The sequence below is a fragment of the Nymphalis io genome, chromosome 7 (genome assembly GCF_905147045.1).
Source record: "Nymphalis io chromosome 7, ilAglIoxx1.1, whole genome shotgun sequence".
Classification (NCBI taxonomy): domain Eukaryota; kingdom Metazoa; phylum Arthropoda; class Insecta; order Lepidoptera; family Nymphalidae; genus Nymphalis; species Nymphalis io.
Genome location: NC_065894.1, coordinates 4,259,724 through 4,277,810, shown reverse-complemented (window position 1 = coordinate 4,277,810; position 18,087 = coordinate 4,259,724). Strand labels below are relative to the sequence as shown.

At 28.6% G+C, this 18,087-nt stretch overlaps 4 protein-coding genes and 1 long non-coding RNA gene across 6 annotated transcripts in view; 2 read left to right on the top strand and 3 right to left on the bottom strand.

Moving 5' to 3' along the window:
- Window positions 1-2,730, bottom strand: part of LOC126769415 (uncharacterized) — a 36,888-nt gene extending 34,158 nt beyond the window's left edge. Inside the window, exon 1 of the mRNA XM_050488179.1 lies at window positions 2,434-2,730. The gene's annotated coding sequence lies outside the window, so the exon portion shown is untranslated. The remainder of the gene's footprint in view (window positions 1-2,433) is intronic.
- A 100-nt stretch (window positions 2,731-2,830) lies between these two features.
- On the bottom strand, window positions 2,831-4,708 carry LOC126769640 (heme transporter hrg1-B-like). Its single transcript, XM_050488526.1, has 3 exons — window positions 4,450-4,708; window positions 4,029-4,202; window positions 2,831-3,954 (listed from the first exon to the last, which is right to left on the bottom strand). Exons 1-3 carry the CDS (start codon window positions 4,571-4,573, stop codon window positions 3,797-3,799), a joined length of 456 nt encoding a protein of 151 aa, XP_050344483.1. The 5' UTR covers window positions 4,574-4,708; the 3' UTR covers window positions 2,831-3,796.
- Window positions 4,709-5,194: 486 nt separating this feature from the next.
- Window positions 5,195-6,741, top strand: LOC126769653 (uncharacterized). Its single transcript, XR_007669406.1, has 3 exons — window positions 5,195-5,493; window positions 6,200-6,376; window positions 6,679-6,741. It is a non-coding gene; the product is annotated as an uncharacterized LOC126769653 (long non-coding RNA).
- A 566-nt stretch (window positions 6,742-7,307) lies between these two features.
- LOC126769600 (zinc finger protein 626-like) lies at window positions 7,308-9,524 on the bottom strand. 2 transcript variants are annotated; one of them, XM_050488469.1, is made up of 4 exons: window positions 9,217-9,524; window positions 8,713-9,131; window positions 7,985-8,451; window positions 7,308-7,707 (listed from the first exon to the last, which is right to left on the bottom strand). In XM_050488469.1, exons 1-4 carry the CDS (start codon window positions 9,346-9,348, stop codon window positions 7,472-7,474), a joined length of 1,254 nt encoding a protein of 417 aa, XP_050344426.1. In that variant the 5' UTR covers window positions 9,349-9,524; the 3' UTR covers window positions 7,308-7,471. The 2 variants fall into 2 exon arrangements, with proteins under 2 accessions (XP_050344426.1, XP_050344425.1); XM_050488468.1 differs by having other exon boundaries at window positions 7,309-7,707; window positions 8,710-9,131; window positions 9,217-9,523.
- Window positions 9,525-9,830: 306 nt separating this feature from the next.
- On the top strand, window positions 9,831-14,156 carry LOC126769622 (V-type proton ATPase subunit D). The gene is made up of 6 exons (XM_050488496.1): window positions 9,831-9,977; window positions 10,069-10,186; window positions 11,362-11,509; window positions 11,858-12,073; window positions 12,790-12,920; window positions 13,248-14,156. The coding sequence occupies exons 1-6, from the start codon at window positions 9,937-9,939 to the stop codon at window positions 13,335-13,337; spliced, it is 744 nt and encodes a 247-aa protein (XP_050344453.1). The 5' UTR covers window positions 9,831-9,936; the 3' UTR covers window positions 13,338-14,156.
- The last annotated feature ends 3,931 nt before the right edge of the window (window positions 14,157-18,087 follow it).

The following is an 18,087-nucleotide window of genomic DNA, read 5'->3' as shown; positions in this document are numbered from 1 at the left end:
TTAAATGTGTTCAATTGTGTTATTTATATTTTAAGATTAATTGAGTGAGTAATTTACATAGATTTGTATGTTTTCGTCCCACCAATTCGAGGTTTTTATAGGATCAGTTTCACTTTTGAATGCCAGATATGTAAAAAGAGGCAACGACAAAACAGCTCACTAGCTTTTATACCTCTGTTTACAAACAGATTTCTTTATTAAGCGATTTAAAAAAAGAAGGTAGTTCTCAATTCGGTTACATATATTTTTATATTTCTAACTCATGCGTATAATTTTTTATGTATTTTCTTATAAATCAATTTTGATGTTTCTCTTGCGTTGGGTTCAATAAAGCTCTAAATTTCAATGGTTTTGGATTGTGGTAGGTGTCAATTGCAGCGAACATTCAGGCAAACTTTTATTGTTTTTTTTTTAGGGAAAAAATATATAGTAGATTAAAGTAAGTGTCTGTTTGAGATTATAAATTATGAACTTAAAAAAAAACACGGTTTCTTTGGCGTATTAGATAGGACTTGGCAAATCAAACTAACAAAAACCAAAACGGGGGAGCTTTTTTGTGTCTTGAATTAAAGAGTTCGTAATCTACACTCTAAGTTGGATTAGCTCAATTGCTGATGTTCCCGAGTTACAGTATTTTCATCCAACTTAAATATACTAGCAGTTGTAAATCAATACGTCTTGCAAAAATAAAAGTACGGCAAAATCGACTTCCTAGATTTTTCTTCATAGATATTGACTTTTTGAAAAATAACATTCATTCATTACAGCATACTTACAGGATGGTACCCACTTTATTTCCATTATAATTATAAGCTTTCACTTACCTACATAAAAATATGAAGGTCTATAAAAAAATATTTTTTTTTTAAATTACATCAATGATGTAATAATGATCAATGCAATTTATCCACATTACTTACCAATATGTATACCTTATATATATTTTTATTTCTTATAAGCATATTTGAAGTTTCACTTCGGCTTTTTCTTCAAAACAGCAAAGAACTAATTTTCGATAATAGAATAGCTAATTCTTTTTTCTATTGTTTTATAAAAAGAGTTTATAAATTAATCTCGAGAATAATGATAATATAAACGCGATCATTAGAATGTTTACATAATTTCCTCTTCCTGCACCTTGCTCCGCCTGAATAACAAACGCCGAACCATTAGTGATGCCCTCAGCGGAACGGAACGAATGCTCAAACGATGCCCCCATTAGATGTCTCTAGTACAATGTCTATGGCTTTCAAATGGAGAATTCTCAATAAAATTAATAAGCTTTTAACTAAACTTCGAAAATAATACATATTTTTGTTAACTTTTAATTAAATTACTTGGTAATAGACAACCTACGTGCCAATTCATTTTAACTAACTTTATTGTTATAATCTTACATTTATTGGCGAATAAAAAATTAGTACGAGTTTTATACCTGCTATTAGTAAGTCCTATTTTTGAAGATAGTATATTTTAACAAATAGTCTAATAATCACAGTAACACTTAATGAAAGCCCATAGCCATAATCTTCGAGTTGAAAAAAGGAATTAATTTAGATATCGTTGACCTTTGTCAATGTCTAGTGAAGTTATCATTTCAATTTCAAAGCTATTCAGAGTAAAATAATAATAAAAAAATAAGATTTTTATGTTTTTCTGTACTGTAAAAAAAAGTAAAGTTTTAAGATTTTTTTAGATTTTCTTTATTTTATGGCGTGTTATTATTAATTTTTATGATTGCCTACTATCTGACGACTTATTTATCGATTCTTATTACCTCAAAAAATCAGTTTTTCTTTAGTAGCAATATAAACATCCAATGAAAAATCTAGTAAATAAGCTAACTTTCGTTTGTGTTTAAAAAATCACCAATTCAACTTGTTACATTTTTTGTGTGCATATTTTGAACATGATTTTAAGTTCACGAATCTCTATTGTACTCTTACTATTGTTGGGATTACGGGAAGTCAAGTTTTTGTTACAAATGCAATATAGTCAATGTAGTTTAAAAAAAAACGACAGCTATTATAAAAACTATCTTATGTGAAAAAAACATCCAATCATCTTACGTTACATTCTACGTTATTGTACTCTTTTACTTTCGCAAATAAAATGACATAAAATAAATCTTTTTCGATTATTGAATATGGTACAGTTATCATATGTTAAAGTACATTTTATATCCTTAGTGTCGTTGTAATTTGAATATTTGTTAATCAATCACGCTCGAACGGTAGGACGGATTCTAATAAAATTTAGCTGTCAGTCAAATACTTCAAATATACGTTACTTTTTTAAATAAAATATTTTTATTAAAAAAAAACAATTACACAAAAGTAACATACAAAGAATGCTAGACAAGCTAATAATGAAATAACATAACGATTGTACCTTCACAATTAATTACTTGATATAATATTTATATTCACTTACCAATATCAAAGTATTACTTTAAAATAATCCACATGTACTATATATAAAAACAACACTAAATATGTTTTCATTAATTTCTTTACACAAAATCATATAAATAAGTTTCTAACATTTTTCCCGCGCGTCTTTAAATTTCAAACGCGCCAATCCTTTCACGTGTGGCGCGCCGCTCGCTTGTCTTTGCACTGAATGTTTTCAACGCATCTTTCTTATAAGTTCTTACGCTGTTAACAACTTTAACGGGATGCGCTAGCGCAAGATGGGTGTTTGATAACAATCACTTCAGTTTCGATCCCTTCAGAAAAAAAAGTAATTAAATTTGGGTTAAAATTATTTCGATTTAATTTTAAATTTAATTTCGAAGTTGTAGTTGAGAAATAAAACAAATTTTCTAAAAAAACAAGTTTTTTTTTTCTATTTATCTAATCACAATACACATCATGTAAAGATAATAAATAGTAAATAAAATTTTCAATCTTAACAGTAATACTATTTATAAGATTTTCAGGTTGAGACATTTACTATCACCACTAACTAGTTAACGTAAATAATGCCTTAAGTCATACCCTGGTTTTTCTTTATGAAGATTCCATCAAAACCAAAATACAATAATGTAATTTAGAAAGTAAATGCAAAAAAAAAACTACTGCAAACTTTAATCATGTAACTAAAAACAAAAGAGCTACAAAACTTACCATCCAATATTTAAAAAAAAAAACAATAATAAAGCATTTTTAATACCACTACATTTATTTTCAATTTCAGTCAATTTCATATAAATTACAGATATAAATCAATTTTATCACAAAATTTTATTCTAACGTAAGCATTTACAAGCAAAATTAAGCCAAAGTTACAAGCAAAATTTTTCATTTATTTCCATGCCGCAAATAAATATAAATAAATGAAAAATTAGGATAAACATTGATTTAATAAATAATGTTTAAGTAGTTTTTAAGTGTATAAAAATAATAAAGATATATATATATATAAAATAGATAAGAATTAAATAACAAGTACAGTAAATTTTCAATTCATAAGTAATTATTTAAACATTAAAGTAAAAAAGACAAGGTATGAAAATGTATTAAATAGTACAAAAAAGAAAATAATAAGGCAAGATGCACTCTTATTACAAGAATTGTTGCCATTATTTTATTTATTCCTTATTCAAACTATAATTCAATGATACATTTTAAAGTGTATTCGCAATACCATAATATATAAACTAGATACATTTATTTACACAAATGTTATAATATGTTTTTGAGATAGCTTAGTAGTAGTATAATAATCACTTATCTTACTACTTAACTACATCAAAGTGATTATTATTCAAACAATAAATTTAAAATTGTTACAATTATGTTTCTTCAATGTGTGGGTTTTCAGAGAATAGCTGGTGATCATTATAGGTGCGTAGGTATTTTTTTGTAAATATGTATAACAAGAGACCCCATTTAAGCATCATGAAGGACCATATCATGCGGATGATTATGCTTGTTTGTATGGGTAGTATATCTGAGAATGAAAAATAAAATAAAAATCTATTATTATTTTTCTATATCATAAACCGACATTCAAATGTTACTTACCAGCTTTATAATAGATTTCTAAAAACAAATAAAATAGTGTAAGCGCTGTTCCAGAGACAAAACCGACCATGCCAAAATCTCCTAAATACTGGAGAGACTTTCTGGAAAAGTTGACATGCAAGGACTCTTTCAGATAGTGGCAATGCAGCATAAAACTTAATGATGCATGTATACCTGAAATCAAATTAATAGTTATAAGACAAACACTACATAAAATATTTTGTAATCAATATCATTTTAGTTACAACTTCTGATTCATTTATTTTATCTATGTATATATAAATGTATAAAACATATAGAAAAGAAAAAATATATTTAGCAATAATTGTATTTTTAGTAGGTAATCAATATAGTTATTCGTAAGGCATGATTTAAAACAAAGATTAGCACTCAAATCTTATAATAAAGTCAAAACACTTACCGGACAATAACGCCCACATACCAGCTTCAATGTTTGCATACACAATGCAAAAACATATAAAAGCAGACAATCCTAATATTGCACCGATAGCGCTTAGCGCTATATGAATTTTAGTGCGCAACATACTTTTTCAATAAGATAATTTAGCTGTATGCTAAAAAATTTTGAAAAACAAATTAGAAGTTACGTTTATTACACTAACTAAAATAAAAGCTTAAGACACTGAAACGAATTACTTCTAAGCGTTGACATTTGACAACTAAAATGACAATTAAAATGTTCTTGATATATTTTTATAGTTATGTTCTAATTTCCTATAAGCTATGGCTACAATCCTTTTAATTAAATTAGTTAACTTTCAAAAAGCAATAAAGGACTTATTCGGAGCCTAAGAAAAAAAAACATGTACTTAGATAATGTTGAGAATTGTGTTTAAACTTTTGGACTTTTTAATTTCACCGCTCAGGCATAAATATATAAAATATAACTGCATATTGTGCAGTAATAAGTTTTTGAATTAAATATCTTCTTCAATTATCGATTAATCGAATCTTTACAATTAACGAAACTATTACGGACTGCGCCACTTAAAAAAATGCATAACTTTGAAAAAGTAAAAATAGTAAATAAATATTAAGTGTAAATAACAGTTTGATTAAAGCTTTTGAAAATTGAAACGTTGAAAAAATAAATAAATAATAAAATTAATATTTTACTGTAATGTATGACCACTAATGTTTACAATACAAAATTACTAATAAAAAATTGGTACATAATTGTTGTTTATACTAATTTACAGTTGACAGTTATGGACGAAATGTTTCGGGAAAAAAGAGGCGGCGGAGTTAGTCAGGCTCAAATGGTAAAATTACTAGAATTATTAGGCGGAAACAGAATTTTATTAACGGCAAGTTATATAACAAAATGTGAGCAGACACACTTTTTGGAAACGCATTGTGATACAACAAAATAATGTTGATAATGGAGTTCAAAAGAATGTTTACAAATGGTGTAAAGTAATGGTGTAAACTGATCCAATGAAAGGTAATTAAATATACATATAATTAAATAAACATATCATTAAATATACAAATATTTAAGTAACATTTTAAACTTTAGAATACCATTTACTTAGTATGGCTCAGTTTTAAAAAATAATGTTGGTAGAGCTTTGTGCAAACTCATCTGGGTAGGTACCACCTACTTATCAAATATTCTACCGCAAAACAGCAGTACAACTTGGTATTGTTGTGTTCTGGTTTGAAGGGTGAGTGAGCCAGTGTAATTACAGGCACAAGGGATATAACATCTTAGTTCCCAAGGTTGGTGGCGCATTGGTGATGTAAGCGATGGTTAACATTTCTTACAATGCCAATGTCTATGGGTGTCTTCCTATTCTATAAAAAAATATATTTCAGAACGAACAGTAAAAGATTTTATTATCACTGAAAAATTAAATACATCTAAATTAAAAAAAAAATCGACTGAGCCGGCCGAAGGCCGAGGCCAGTGGTGTGGTTGGTAGATACTCGCCTTTCATGCCAGAGGTTATGGGTTCAATTCCCATCCAGGACAGACATTTGTGTCCATGAACATGTCTGTTTGTCCTGAGTCTGGGTGTAATTATCTGTATGAGTATGTATTTACAAAAGAAAATTATCAGTTATCTGGTTTCCATAGCAGAGCTTGTATCTGCTTAGTTTGGGATTAAATGGCCGTGTGTGAATAATGTACCAGGATATTATTTTAGATAAAGAAAGGAGACAATACATCAGAAGAATGTAATTAAGATTGGAAGCAATTGAACTAAAATTAAAGGGTGATAAGTTAAAGCTAAAAGAAATTGAAGTGAATAAAGTAAGCTTTCTGTCACATAGTGAAGAAGAAAATTGAAGTGCATGAAGGATTTATCATATTCTTAAAAAGAGTTAGTATTATTTTATTTCTTAATTAATTCAGACATTATTCTGAATTTAATATCATACTGTGAACTTGCAAAAGGACTAAGATATTCATTATAATAATTATAATCCTTTAATAATAACATGGCAGCTATTCACTAGGTCATTGTTGATGTTTTTTCTATGACTGCTATTTGTAGAAGACTTATTTGATTTATATTTGCACAAATAGATAAAATTGCATTCTTCTTTTTGTCTAGTCCATATATGGATGAACTGTTTGTAATATTTGTAAATACATCAAATTGGCATTTCATTTTTTTTTCAGGTTGCTGGAATGGGCTTAATAGGTTTTGTTTCGTCTTGTAAATGATAGGGAAGAAAATAATGATATAAAATATATTTCAAAATGTAAATTATTTTTTGTAGTATTGAAATCCATTAAGGGTTTTGAAATACTTTAATCAGTTTAAAAAATATATATTTTTTATTTTATAACACCTGTTTACTTATTTAAAAAAAAAAAAAAACAAAATGTTTAAACATAGCAAGGAGTCTTGAAGACATTACATAAATAATCTACAGCTTGGAAACAAACATTACCATCTTATAATGAAAAATGCAACAAATAATTATTAAATCTATTAACAATTTTTTAAACATATAATATTTTTTAAATATGACCTGTGATCATCAATTATTTTAACTATATATTTAGGTAATAATTATTTTCATATTTGAAACAAATTATTAAATATAAATAACATTTGCACCTTTTTTAAAGTTATTTTTTTTTAAATACATATATACGACCTTTCTGATTTTAAAAATATAAATTGTCAAACTCAATCGATATAATTTATCTATATCATAATAAATAAAAAAAATCTAGTTAGTAATTTACCTTGTTTTAGAATATAATTGTTTAAAACATTGTTTATATTGCTTAATTTTTCTGTAAATTTAGTGTAATAAGTTGACAGTAAAGATAATTGTTTACTTTAAAAAAAAAATTGTAATAAAAAATGAAATTGTTATCTAAGAGAATAATAATTATAAATAGTATTATTCAAATTGGACACTAATATAGTGTCATGTAACTTATAATAATGTGTATAAAGTCATGCCTTTAGAAGTCTTAAATAATTAGGTTTCAGTTTACTCAAAGTAGCTGCATCAAGCTCTGATCTTTTATGTATTCTGAGATGACTCTTCATATTGCATCGTTGAGCGTATCCCCTGTCACAAATGGGACATTTGAATGGAGTCTCCCCAGTATGTAGTCGCATGTGTTCCTTTAAATAGTCATCATGATAGAAACTACTTCCACATACAGAACAAACAGCTGGCCTTTGACCTGCAACCCAATATATAATAAATTATAATGTAATATAAAGGACACTAAAACAAAACATATTTAGTAATAGTTAGAGACAATCTATAAACTAAATAAATGCGAAAGTAACTCTGTTTATCCCTCTTTTACTTTCTTGGCTAAACTACTGAAACTAATTTCATGACATTTGGGATGGTGCAAGCTTTAACCCGGAGCAAGGACATAGGCAACTTTTAGCCTGACCCTTCCCTTACACATGGCCAAAATCAGGATTTGCAAAGGAAAAGTAATACATTACCTGTGTGAGCCGATCTCTCGTGTACAATGACAGATTTAGCACACTTGTATAATTTATTACAAAATTTACATTTATATTGTTTCTTTGGTTTCAAGTGTTTGTTATGAACATTTTTATTGTGACTACTAAGTTCTCCCTTAAAGGCGAATCCTCGTCCGCAAATTGCACATATAAATTTTTTATCTGCGTCGTGTTTTCTTTTCATATGTCTGTTTAAGTAATAATCAGATACAAATAATCGTAAACAATGTACACATTTGACGGGGTTTCTGAAATGCACATTTTTCTTATGAACTGATAATTTATCCTGGCTTTTAAATACTTCACCACATAAATCACATAATTTTGGTGGGTTTGGTTTCTTTGTTTTAGGTAATTTTATTTTAACCCTTTTTCGATTTTCAGGTTTTTGTTTTAACAGTTTTGATTTTTCTTGGGATAATTGCTTAGTTTTGCTGGAGTTTAAACTAAAAAGAAAAATTATATTGTTATATTATAAACATTTTGGTAACCCTATTTTAAAAGATAATTGAATTTGAAAATTATTAATAATCTACACATGTTTGGATAAAAATGTAGTGATTAAAATGAAATACTTCAAATTTCTTATTATGTTAAGTTATTTAGGCTTCCAGACAATCAAGTTTTTTTATTTGTAATGGGTATGAAATTGGGTTATAGTTAAGCCAGGTAGACTTCATAGAATACAATTTATATAATATTACCACCATTCTTCACCATTCCAAGCTAATTCACCTTCTAATATAGAAGAAGCTATTTTATTTGTGATTTGTTTACTATTTGTTTTGGCAACACTTCTTTTCTTCTTTATAACTTTTGATATTTTTTCTTTCTCTACCTTTAACTTAAATTTAAGTTGTAATGGTTTAAAAAAATCTTGATGATGATCACTTAATTCATCATCATCACTTTTATACTCATTTTTTATTTTTTCTAATTCAATCTCTTCCTCGGATTGTTCTTTACAACTTACACTACTGAGTTCATTTTCATGCTTTATAATATCTAATCCATTTGCCAATATTTTACATGTGTTCTTGTATTTATTAATAAAATTACATGCCACATTTAATATATCATTGCATGCCTGACATATAAAACGTGGATAACCATCTATATCTTCTATCTGTAAATTTAAAAACTAATGCTGAGTTTCAGCTCAAGTTAAGCTATGAAAATACCTAATTATTTATTTTAATATTTATAAATACCTTTTCTTTCAAACATAAGGATAGATTAGCTTGTATATCACAGTTTTCATCTTCATTATTTTCAAATATGGATATATTGGCCCCATTATCTAAACAAATTCTGCATAAATTTAGTGAAATGTTTTCATCCATATTAGGAAGTTAGATTTTCTTATTTAAATATTTTATAAGCATATACCATATTTTAAAAATAGAAACGTAATTTTTCATCTTAATGTTTTATCATAACATTTGTAAGACCAAACATTATATGATATTTAATTATTATTTTGTAATAGTTAATACGGTAAAATTCACATTTATTTGTTTGACAACAATATAAATTACGTTTGACAATCAGAAACAACATATGTCATTAACGATGACGGTACCTACTCTATACGTAACTCACTATGGATTGCTACAAATAAAATTGGTAGATTTTATTTGAAAAAAAAAATATATTTACGAATCCTCTGATTAATTAAAAAAACATTTAAATGGTTCATTGAGTTATAATATATATAATGCTTAGATTTGTTCATAATTGTATAAATGTAATGTTATGATTTTTTTTGCTTAAATCGGATACATATACTGAATTCAAAATTTTACAAACTAGATCACAAGACCAACCATAGACACACATTTATCACCAACTTGTCTTCTGTCATCAGGTGATTGGAATTGGGAGTAAAAATCCTGAATAGGGATAAAACGCCAATATTTTCCTAAATCAATATGTCTGGAAAAGATAAATTAGCGATTTTCCCGTCTCGGGGGTAAGTTGAACATTATTAATAGAATGGTTTAATAGTACATTTTGTAATAAAATTATTCGAAGATGATACAATTTTTTATTTTGCGTTTTAGGGCTCAAATGTTAATAAAAGCCCGTCTGGCTGGAGCACAGAAAGGCCATGGTCTCTTGAAAAAGAAAGCAGATGCTTTACAAGTTAGGTTCCGTATGATCCTGGGAAAAATTATTGAGGTAAGATGGTCTTTTTTTATTAATAGAAAAACCAATGAAATATATTTTTTGAAGAAATTCAAAATGTCAATTAAAGTTATAATTTTTTTTAAATAAAAATTTACATTATTTTACTTTATTAAAATTTCTGTTTGGTAATAAATTTCAAGTTAAATGATAAAATAGTTACTTTGAAACTAATCGGTACATTAAGTAGTTAGTTTTTAATCAGAAGAACAAGCAAGAATTTCAATTATTACTCTTATGACCCATTTTTTTTTGCACTTAATTTGTATATACTAAGTCAGGATATTTTTTACAATTTATTTACTAAAAATATATAATAATTAATTAGTAGCTATTTTCTTAAACATTTTTATTTCTTTTTCTGTCATCATTGATTTTAAACATAAACAACATTTATTGATAAACCTGTTAGATTTTCTTAAATTATTTTCAAAATTCAAATAAATATCGTAGACAAATTAATGATTTGAATTTTTGATTTTTAAAATCTGTTGGATCAGTTTATTGCGAAGTTAAGTATAGATTGATGGAAGAGGATTAAAATCAAATATAAACTATACTTTGCCTTTTTATATTCACATAATTCTAATTAATTTGGTCAATATATTCTTAATAAGAGTATGCATTCATCACATTAAAATATTAAACATAGATACTAATAGGTAATAAGTTGCTGGGGACATTTCTACAATAATATTTTCTGTATCCTCTCTCCAGGTGAAAGATAAAATATAATCTTCTATTAGTTTATTAGTTTGTGTTTTAAGTAAAAAAAAGATTCTAATAGGAATTAAACGATTATCGTTATTCTTCGAGAAAATATGCATACCATTTTTGAATTGCTTAATGCAAGTGATAACAAGGTAGCTAGTTGTATTATAACAACATAAATAAAATAATATATAAAGAATAAATTCTTATAAATAAAGCATGTTTTACCAATGTCTTCACTACATTTAAGTGTACACTAAATGCACAGTTTTCGTTCCAACTGCAATACACCTGTAAAATTGTACTTTTGAAGCAGTTTTAGTGGGATTGGCTTATGCCAAGTTATCTGCATTGAAATAGCAATTTTACAGGTGGAATGCTGTTCTAAGGCAACAGCAATCCAAATTGGTAGATAATAAAGAGGTATTTAAATTTTTATGCACTATTATTTCTTTCAGACTAAAACCCTTATGGGTGAAGTAATGAAAGAGGCTGCATTTTCATTGGCAGAGGCTAAGTTCACTACAGGAGATTTTAATCAAGTTGTGTTGCAAAACGTTACTAAGGCTCAAATTAAGATCCGATCCAAGAAAGACAATGTTGCTGGTAGGTTCCTACAATTAAATACTTGTGATCACAATTAAGTACCTATGTCTGCTTAATGAAAGATATTTTGTCCAAAATATGATTTTAACTTTTATTTACAATTACAAACTGAATTTTAACTTTTATTTATTTTATTATTAAAATCATTTTGAATATATTTAAATAAACTCTGTTGATATATACTTTATATATATTTATAAATACTTTCAGTATCAAGAAGTAAATTTACTGATTTTGAGTGTTTTTTCCGAGTACTGAAATAACTTAATAATTAATGAATAATAAATACTTATCTAAATAATACGATTTTGACAATCCGGTTATTTTATATCAAAATGCTTCTTTCAGGTGTCACCCTCCCAATCTTTGAGTCATACCAAGATGGTTCGGATACATATGAGTTGGCTGGTCTTGCCCGAGGTGGCCAGCAGCTCACCAAGCTGAAGAAGAACTTCCAGAGCGCAGTAAAACTGCTCGTCGAATTGGCGTCCCTGCAGACGTCTTTCGTAACTCTGGATGAGGTTATCAAGGTCACCAATAGGCGTGTTAATGCTATTGAGCATGGTAATATTCGTTTCTTTATGAATTAAGTAATAGAAACCATTAGATTTAGTAAATGAAGCAAGATTATAATATTGATTTTTCAGAATAAAGATCTTTATTTGAGAACTGTTTTAAGCCTATTATATAATTTTAATATTTATTTATTTAGTTAGTTACAGGAAACAAACAGTGAAATAATTACAATAAAATAAAAAATATAAAACAATTCTTAAACCAAAACAGTTTCCATTTATAAATTAATCATAAGTAATTACAAAACAAGACATTTTTTATATTTAATAGGTGCATGAAATTATATTATTGTTGTGTTCCGGTTTGAAGGGTGAGTGAGTCAGTGTAATTACAGGCACAAGGGACATAAAATCTTAGTTCCCAAGGTTGGTGGCGCATTGGCTATAAGCGATGGTTGACATTTCTTACAATGCCAATGTCTAAGGGCGTTTGGTGACCACTTACCATCAGGTGGCCCATATGCTCGTCCACCTTCCTATTCTATAAAAAAAAAAAAAAAAAAATATAATTCATTTATATAATTTAATTTAATATAAATTTAATTTTTAAATTAAGAAAATTAATATATATTTTATTATATAAATTAATATATAATTTTAATATATATTCACATATCCAGTAGTTGTTTTTATACCAATATATTTGTATATTGGAGTTGTATTTCTTATTCATATAATTTATCTAAGTTTAATGTCTCATTTTAGTTATTATCCCCCGGCTGGAGCGTACACTTGCGTATATTATCTCCGAACTGGACGAGTTGGAACGTGAGGAGTTCTACCGGCTCAAGAAGATTCAGGACAAGAAGAAGATTATTAAAGATAAGGCGGAAGCTGTAAGTACATTTGTCTGTATTTTTATACACAATTAAGAATTGGCAGTCTCTTCCGACCCATCTTTTTGTATTTGTACCGTTTATTTTTCTTTTGTTTTTTTTTTTATTCAAATTATCAAAAGAACTTAAGTTGAATATGGATAAAGGAACACGAGATAAGGGGTCCCGACCTGTTATCGTTTTCCTTCTAATATTCAAATTTGAACAATAAATTACTACTAATAATTACTAAAAACAAATTTCGACCACTGAATTTATTACTTTAAAGGCCGACTTATATACTAACTATTTTTGTAACAATTAAAATATATTTTTGTTTCATTACAGAAAAAAGCTGCAATGCTCCTGGCTAGCAGAGATGTGCGCGACAACATCGCGAACTTACTCGACGAGGGAGACGAAGACTTGCTCTTCTAAATTCCATTTAGAATCCTTCTATTTAACCTTTTGTAGTGCAAGCAGTCAAATTGGAGCCAATCTTTGTAATCCCAACCTTTATATATTTTTATTTATATGATTTTTTAATAGTTTTGTGCATTTGGTGCAAATTTTTTTTTTCTACACACTTTCAATCGTCGCACACATTTATATTATTATTTTACAGTATTATTTTTATCTTTATAAAATAACTTTTGATTATATTCTTATTGTTATATATAATAAGGAAAATTTTATTGGATTTTTTAATAAGTTTAATCCAATATTAAATCATAAAACTACACCAGTATAAAGGCTTTCCGGTTTGACTGAATAAAGAAATAAAATGATATTACAGTGTTCATAGCTCTGTACATATAATGTTGTCGTTGTTGTTCGCTTGAAAATATAATTTATCACCTCGTGCTATGGTTTAAAATCTGACGGTACGTAAAATTGGCTGTTCGTGCATAAATGTAGATTCTTGTATGTAAGCATTCCAGCAGTTTTTTTTAGTGGATAAATTTTAAGTTTTATTTGTCAAGCTACGATAGAAATGATAACATTAATTTGTTATCTGGAACCATTTGTTATCTGTGTCACATGAATTTATATTATCTGTAACATCCGTAGTTTCAAATAAAACGATGATCGGGCCAAAGACCGCGTAAGCTTCAACTTAATGCTTATTGAGCATAAATCTGTTTAAGTACACCCGAAATATTTATGGTTTTTAAATTGTTGTTTGATAATAGATCAGTATATTATAAGTAATCATGTAAATACAAGTTGGTGAAATATTAAATATTATTATTGAGACTTTTTTATTTTTTAAATTACATTAATACTTTTTTTTTTATAGAATAGGAAGGCGGACGAGCATATGGACCACCTGATGGTAAGTGGTCACCAACGCCCTTAGACATTGGCATTGTAAGAAATGTCAACCATCGCTTACATATCCAATGCGCCACCAACCTTGGGAACTAAGATTTTATGTCCCTTGTGCCTGTAATTACACTGACTCACTCACCCTTCAAACCGAAACACAACAATATCAAGTACTGCTGTTTTGCGGTAGAATATCTGATGAGTGGGTGGTACCTACCCAGACGAGCTTGCACAAAGCCCTACTACCAGTAAAAACACAATACAATTACAATTGAATATATAATTAAATAAAGAATGTGTTAATGTGAAATTACATGTAATCATACCGAAGACTTAGTTTTCTCATTTATTTTAAGATTTTTTTGATACTACTTTACTAGTCATTCAACTGAAACTGATAACCCGATTAGCCAGAATAAGCAGACGTCGATGAAGTTACCAAGTGTCAGGCGAGGTGGAAAGTAACAGTGATGCAAATACTTATTATGAAGTGCTTTTATATCAGGTATCAGGAGGAGACATATGCAGTAAATAAACTAAATGCGATATAAATGACATTTTTGTAACAAAACTACGGATTAAAATAAAATTTATGACACCTGGGTTAACTTCTCTTTTGAGGATAAGGCTTGGAGGATATTCCAACACGCTGCTTAATTGCAGGTTGGTGATATGTGACACATTTTCATCCGACACATTAAGGTTTCCTCATGATGGTCTCCTTCACTGCTGAACACGAGATTAATTATAGTTACAAATCAAGCACACAACTAGACGAGCTTGCACAAAGATCTACCACCAGTAACCTGGGCTTACCCAAGCTTTTTTCCGCTAAGATTAACATGTTATAAACACCGTGCCATTACTGCATTTCTTGCACGAAAATTAGGTTCAGTTTATGTTTTAAATTTCCGACGTATGTCTGTCTTAATTTTTAAGGCTAAAATCGAAAATAGCTCAATAATTTATTAAAAACTATTTATTTTAACTTGAATATTTCTGGCGATTATGTCCGCGTGTTCTAATCTCTGTTTGTTTTTAAAAATTTTACAATCTTCACCTGTAGCAGGGCTTAAATCAGTAGTGCTATTCTGTAAGAACAATATCAAAACTCGAAGAGGAATATGGTCGTGAATAGCACTGCCGTCCCGTCTGAATAGGAACCAGAATATTCTATTTTCAAACTGAAAAACTGACTACCCATTTGCTGTTTGAACCAATCTTTCAGTGAGCTATTGTAATTACATACTCAAAGGACGTACCAAACGTCCTTTGAGCCTTAGTGCTTAGTCCATGGTTGGTGAAATGGTTCACTACTTAGCATATTATATACATGATTGCGATGGATACCTCGATGCGGTACCTATAAGAAGTAAACCACACCTTAAAGTGCCAGTGGCTACGGTTCAAGGAAACTTACCATCAGGTGGCCCATTAGTTCCTCTGCCTAATAAATAAATTTAAAAAAACATTACAATATATTAATCACAATGTTTTATTGATAAAATTTACATTTCTTAGACCAGAGAATATAATTTCTATACCAAATCAGGAAATTTATCTATTTTTTTTAACTAGATAGTATTTAGTCCCACATTTCTTTATCAGACCGAACTCAACAGCGCACCTTAACATTTTACTTATAGATTTTCCTGTTCGTCGTGGATCGTCGGCGACTTTGAAATGACGTTTTAGGAAACCTATCACTCTCCGAGAAGTTAATCCGTCTTTTGAAGGAATTTTGTGAAATGCCCAGAGGACAATCGCAGCCGGTATCGACCTCTTCAGTCCGTGTCTGATCCTGTTGTAATTTAATCTATTTCGAACACTACGTCCTGAATAACATGATGTACACAAACTTAAAAATGAGTTCGAACGCACTATTTTCATTTTTTATTAATTTTCTTTGTTGACAATGAATTTTATTAAATGTTCCGATAAATTTATATTTTATTTTCATTATTTTTTTGGCGCGGATGTAAAAAAACGGGAATGGCAAACGCGTGACATTGTCAATATTAAATTTATTTTAAAGGTTTCATTAAATATAAAAATAAACTACTGACTAAAAATAAAATGAATAAATAATAATTTCCTTTTAAAATTATAAATTGTATTAAAATATAATATATAAATTTAACATTACATAAAAAATATACATTTAACTGTACAGTTGAGGTGAAGAAGTTATGAATTAGATGCTTATCAAAATGTAATATATAATTTTCTAGTTGTGTTACTCGTGAAATGCTTGTGTGATAAACCTATCGACGAGTTGCCCGACCAGTCGGCATTCGTTCAACGAAAGGAACGTATCCGGTAACCGGGGGGGTGAATTATTGCGACTTCATTTACTATGACGCGGGCGTATTCCGCGATGAATGTAGAACAAGCTTTTGTGCCTCTTATGGATACGTGGCGGGGGAATTTTCTTGTGTTTTAGCCGAGTACAAGCCAGAAATATGCACTTAGTATCGTATTCATGGAACTAGTTGATCGTTCTAGATTTTAGAAACATATAATTGATTTCATAAAATTCAAAATGAAGACTATAAATACTTTATGGATGTAATAATATTGTATTGGTTTAGTTTGATTTTGACGCAGATAGGAATATATTTACTTATGTTACACACATCATATCATTCATATGATTATAGCGTATGCAGTATGCATATTGGTCTAGTGACTAGGTCGCAGATACTGAGATACTGAGAATAATCCGGGTCGGGAAAAAAAAATTGTGTCCCATCAGATTATGAGTGTGGGGGAATAGAGTGTACACTAGTGAGCGTAGTTGGTATTCTCCTTTGAGATTGGCCGCCGTGACCGAAATTGGTCAGGAAAACATCACAATAATGCACGTACAATATGCAATATGTAAGTGAATGATATATATAGAAGTATTTATATAATTTTACTATATACTCGAGTATATAGAAATAAGTTGCAAATAATTAAAATATTTATGTTACCTCTTGATAACCTTTGACGTATCTGCAGATAACACGTGAGAACTACCAAATTGCATTAAAAAATCCCGTTTTATAAATTCAGCTTTGATATTTAACATTTTATGAATGTCAGCAATTGAGAACAACAAAAAAACGTTAGATGAATTGCGCTACCATTATAAACAGTTTGTAAGTCAGTCATTCTGACTTTCTTTCACCACACAACACACAATTCAGAGTAATATGTGTCTTTAATTATAATAATTATAACATTTAAAGGATGTACATGTAAAAAAATAGCGTATCACGAAGTGAGTTCTTACAGAATAGCACTGCAGCTCGCTGAAGCACTCTTGTACTTTTACGTACGTTCTTGATATTTCTTCGGGCATGTAAGGGCTTATTTATTCGCCAACCAAACTGAAAAATGAAATAAAATTCGGAACCGACCTTATTTGAACTTATTTCTTTCAACTGTTTTACTCTTTATTATTACTATTACTATTAACAAAATATAAATTGTTAACATAGATTGAATTTCTACGTTCTAAAATATATTATGTTGTTTTTTAGTTTAGTTTGTTAACGTTTATATTTATAAAGTATTATTTACGTAGTATTTTAAAATATTATGGACTCACTGGGGATGAGCCTTTTCTTAATTTGAGGAGAAGTTTTTGGAGCTTCCATATTGGACATATCCATTCCTAACGAAGTTTTCTTTAACCGTCGAGCATGAGATGAATTATAAACACAAATTAAGCACATAAAAATTTAATGGTTCTTAACCTCAATCTTCAGTGAAGATTCACGCATTCGAACCACTGGGCCATTTTGGAGTAACATTTTGTGTCTAATGATTGTGAAGTAATTGTAGGTGTTGATATAAATGTAGACTTGTCTGA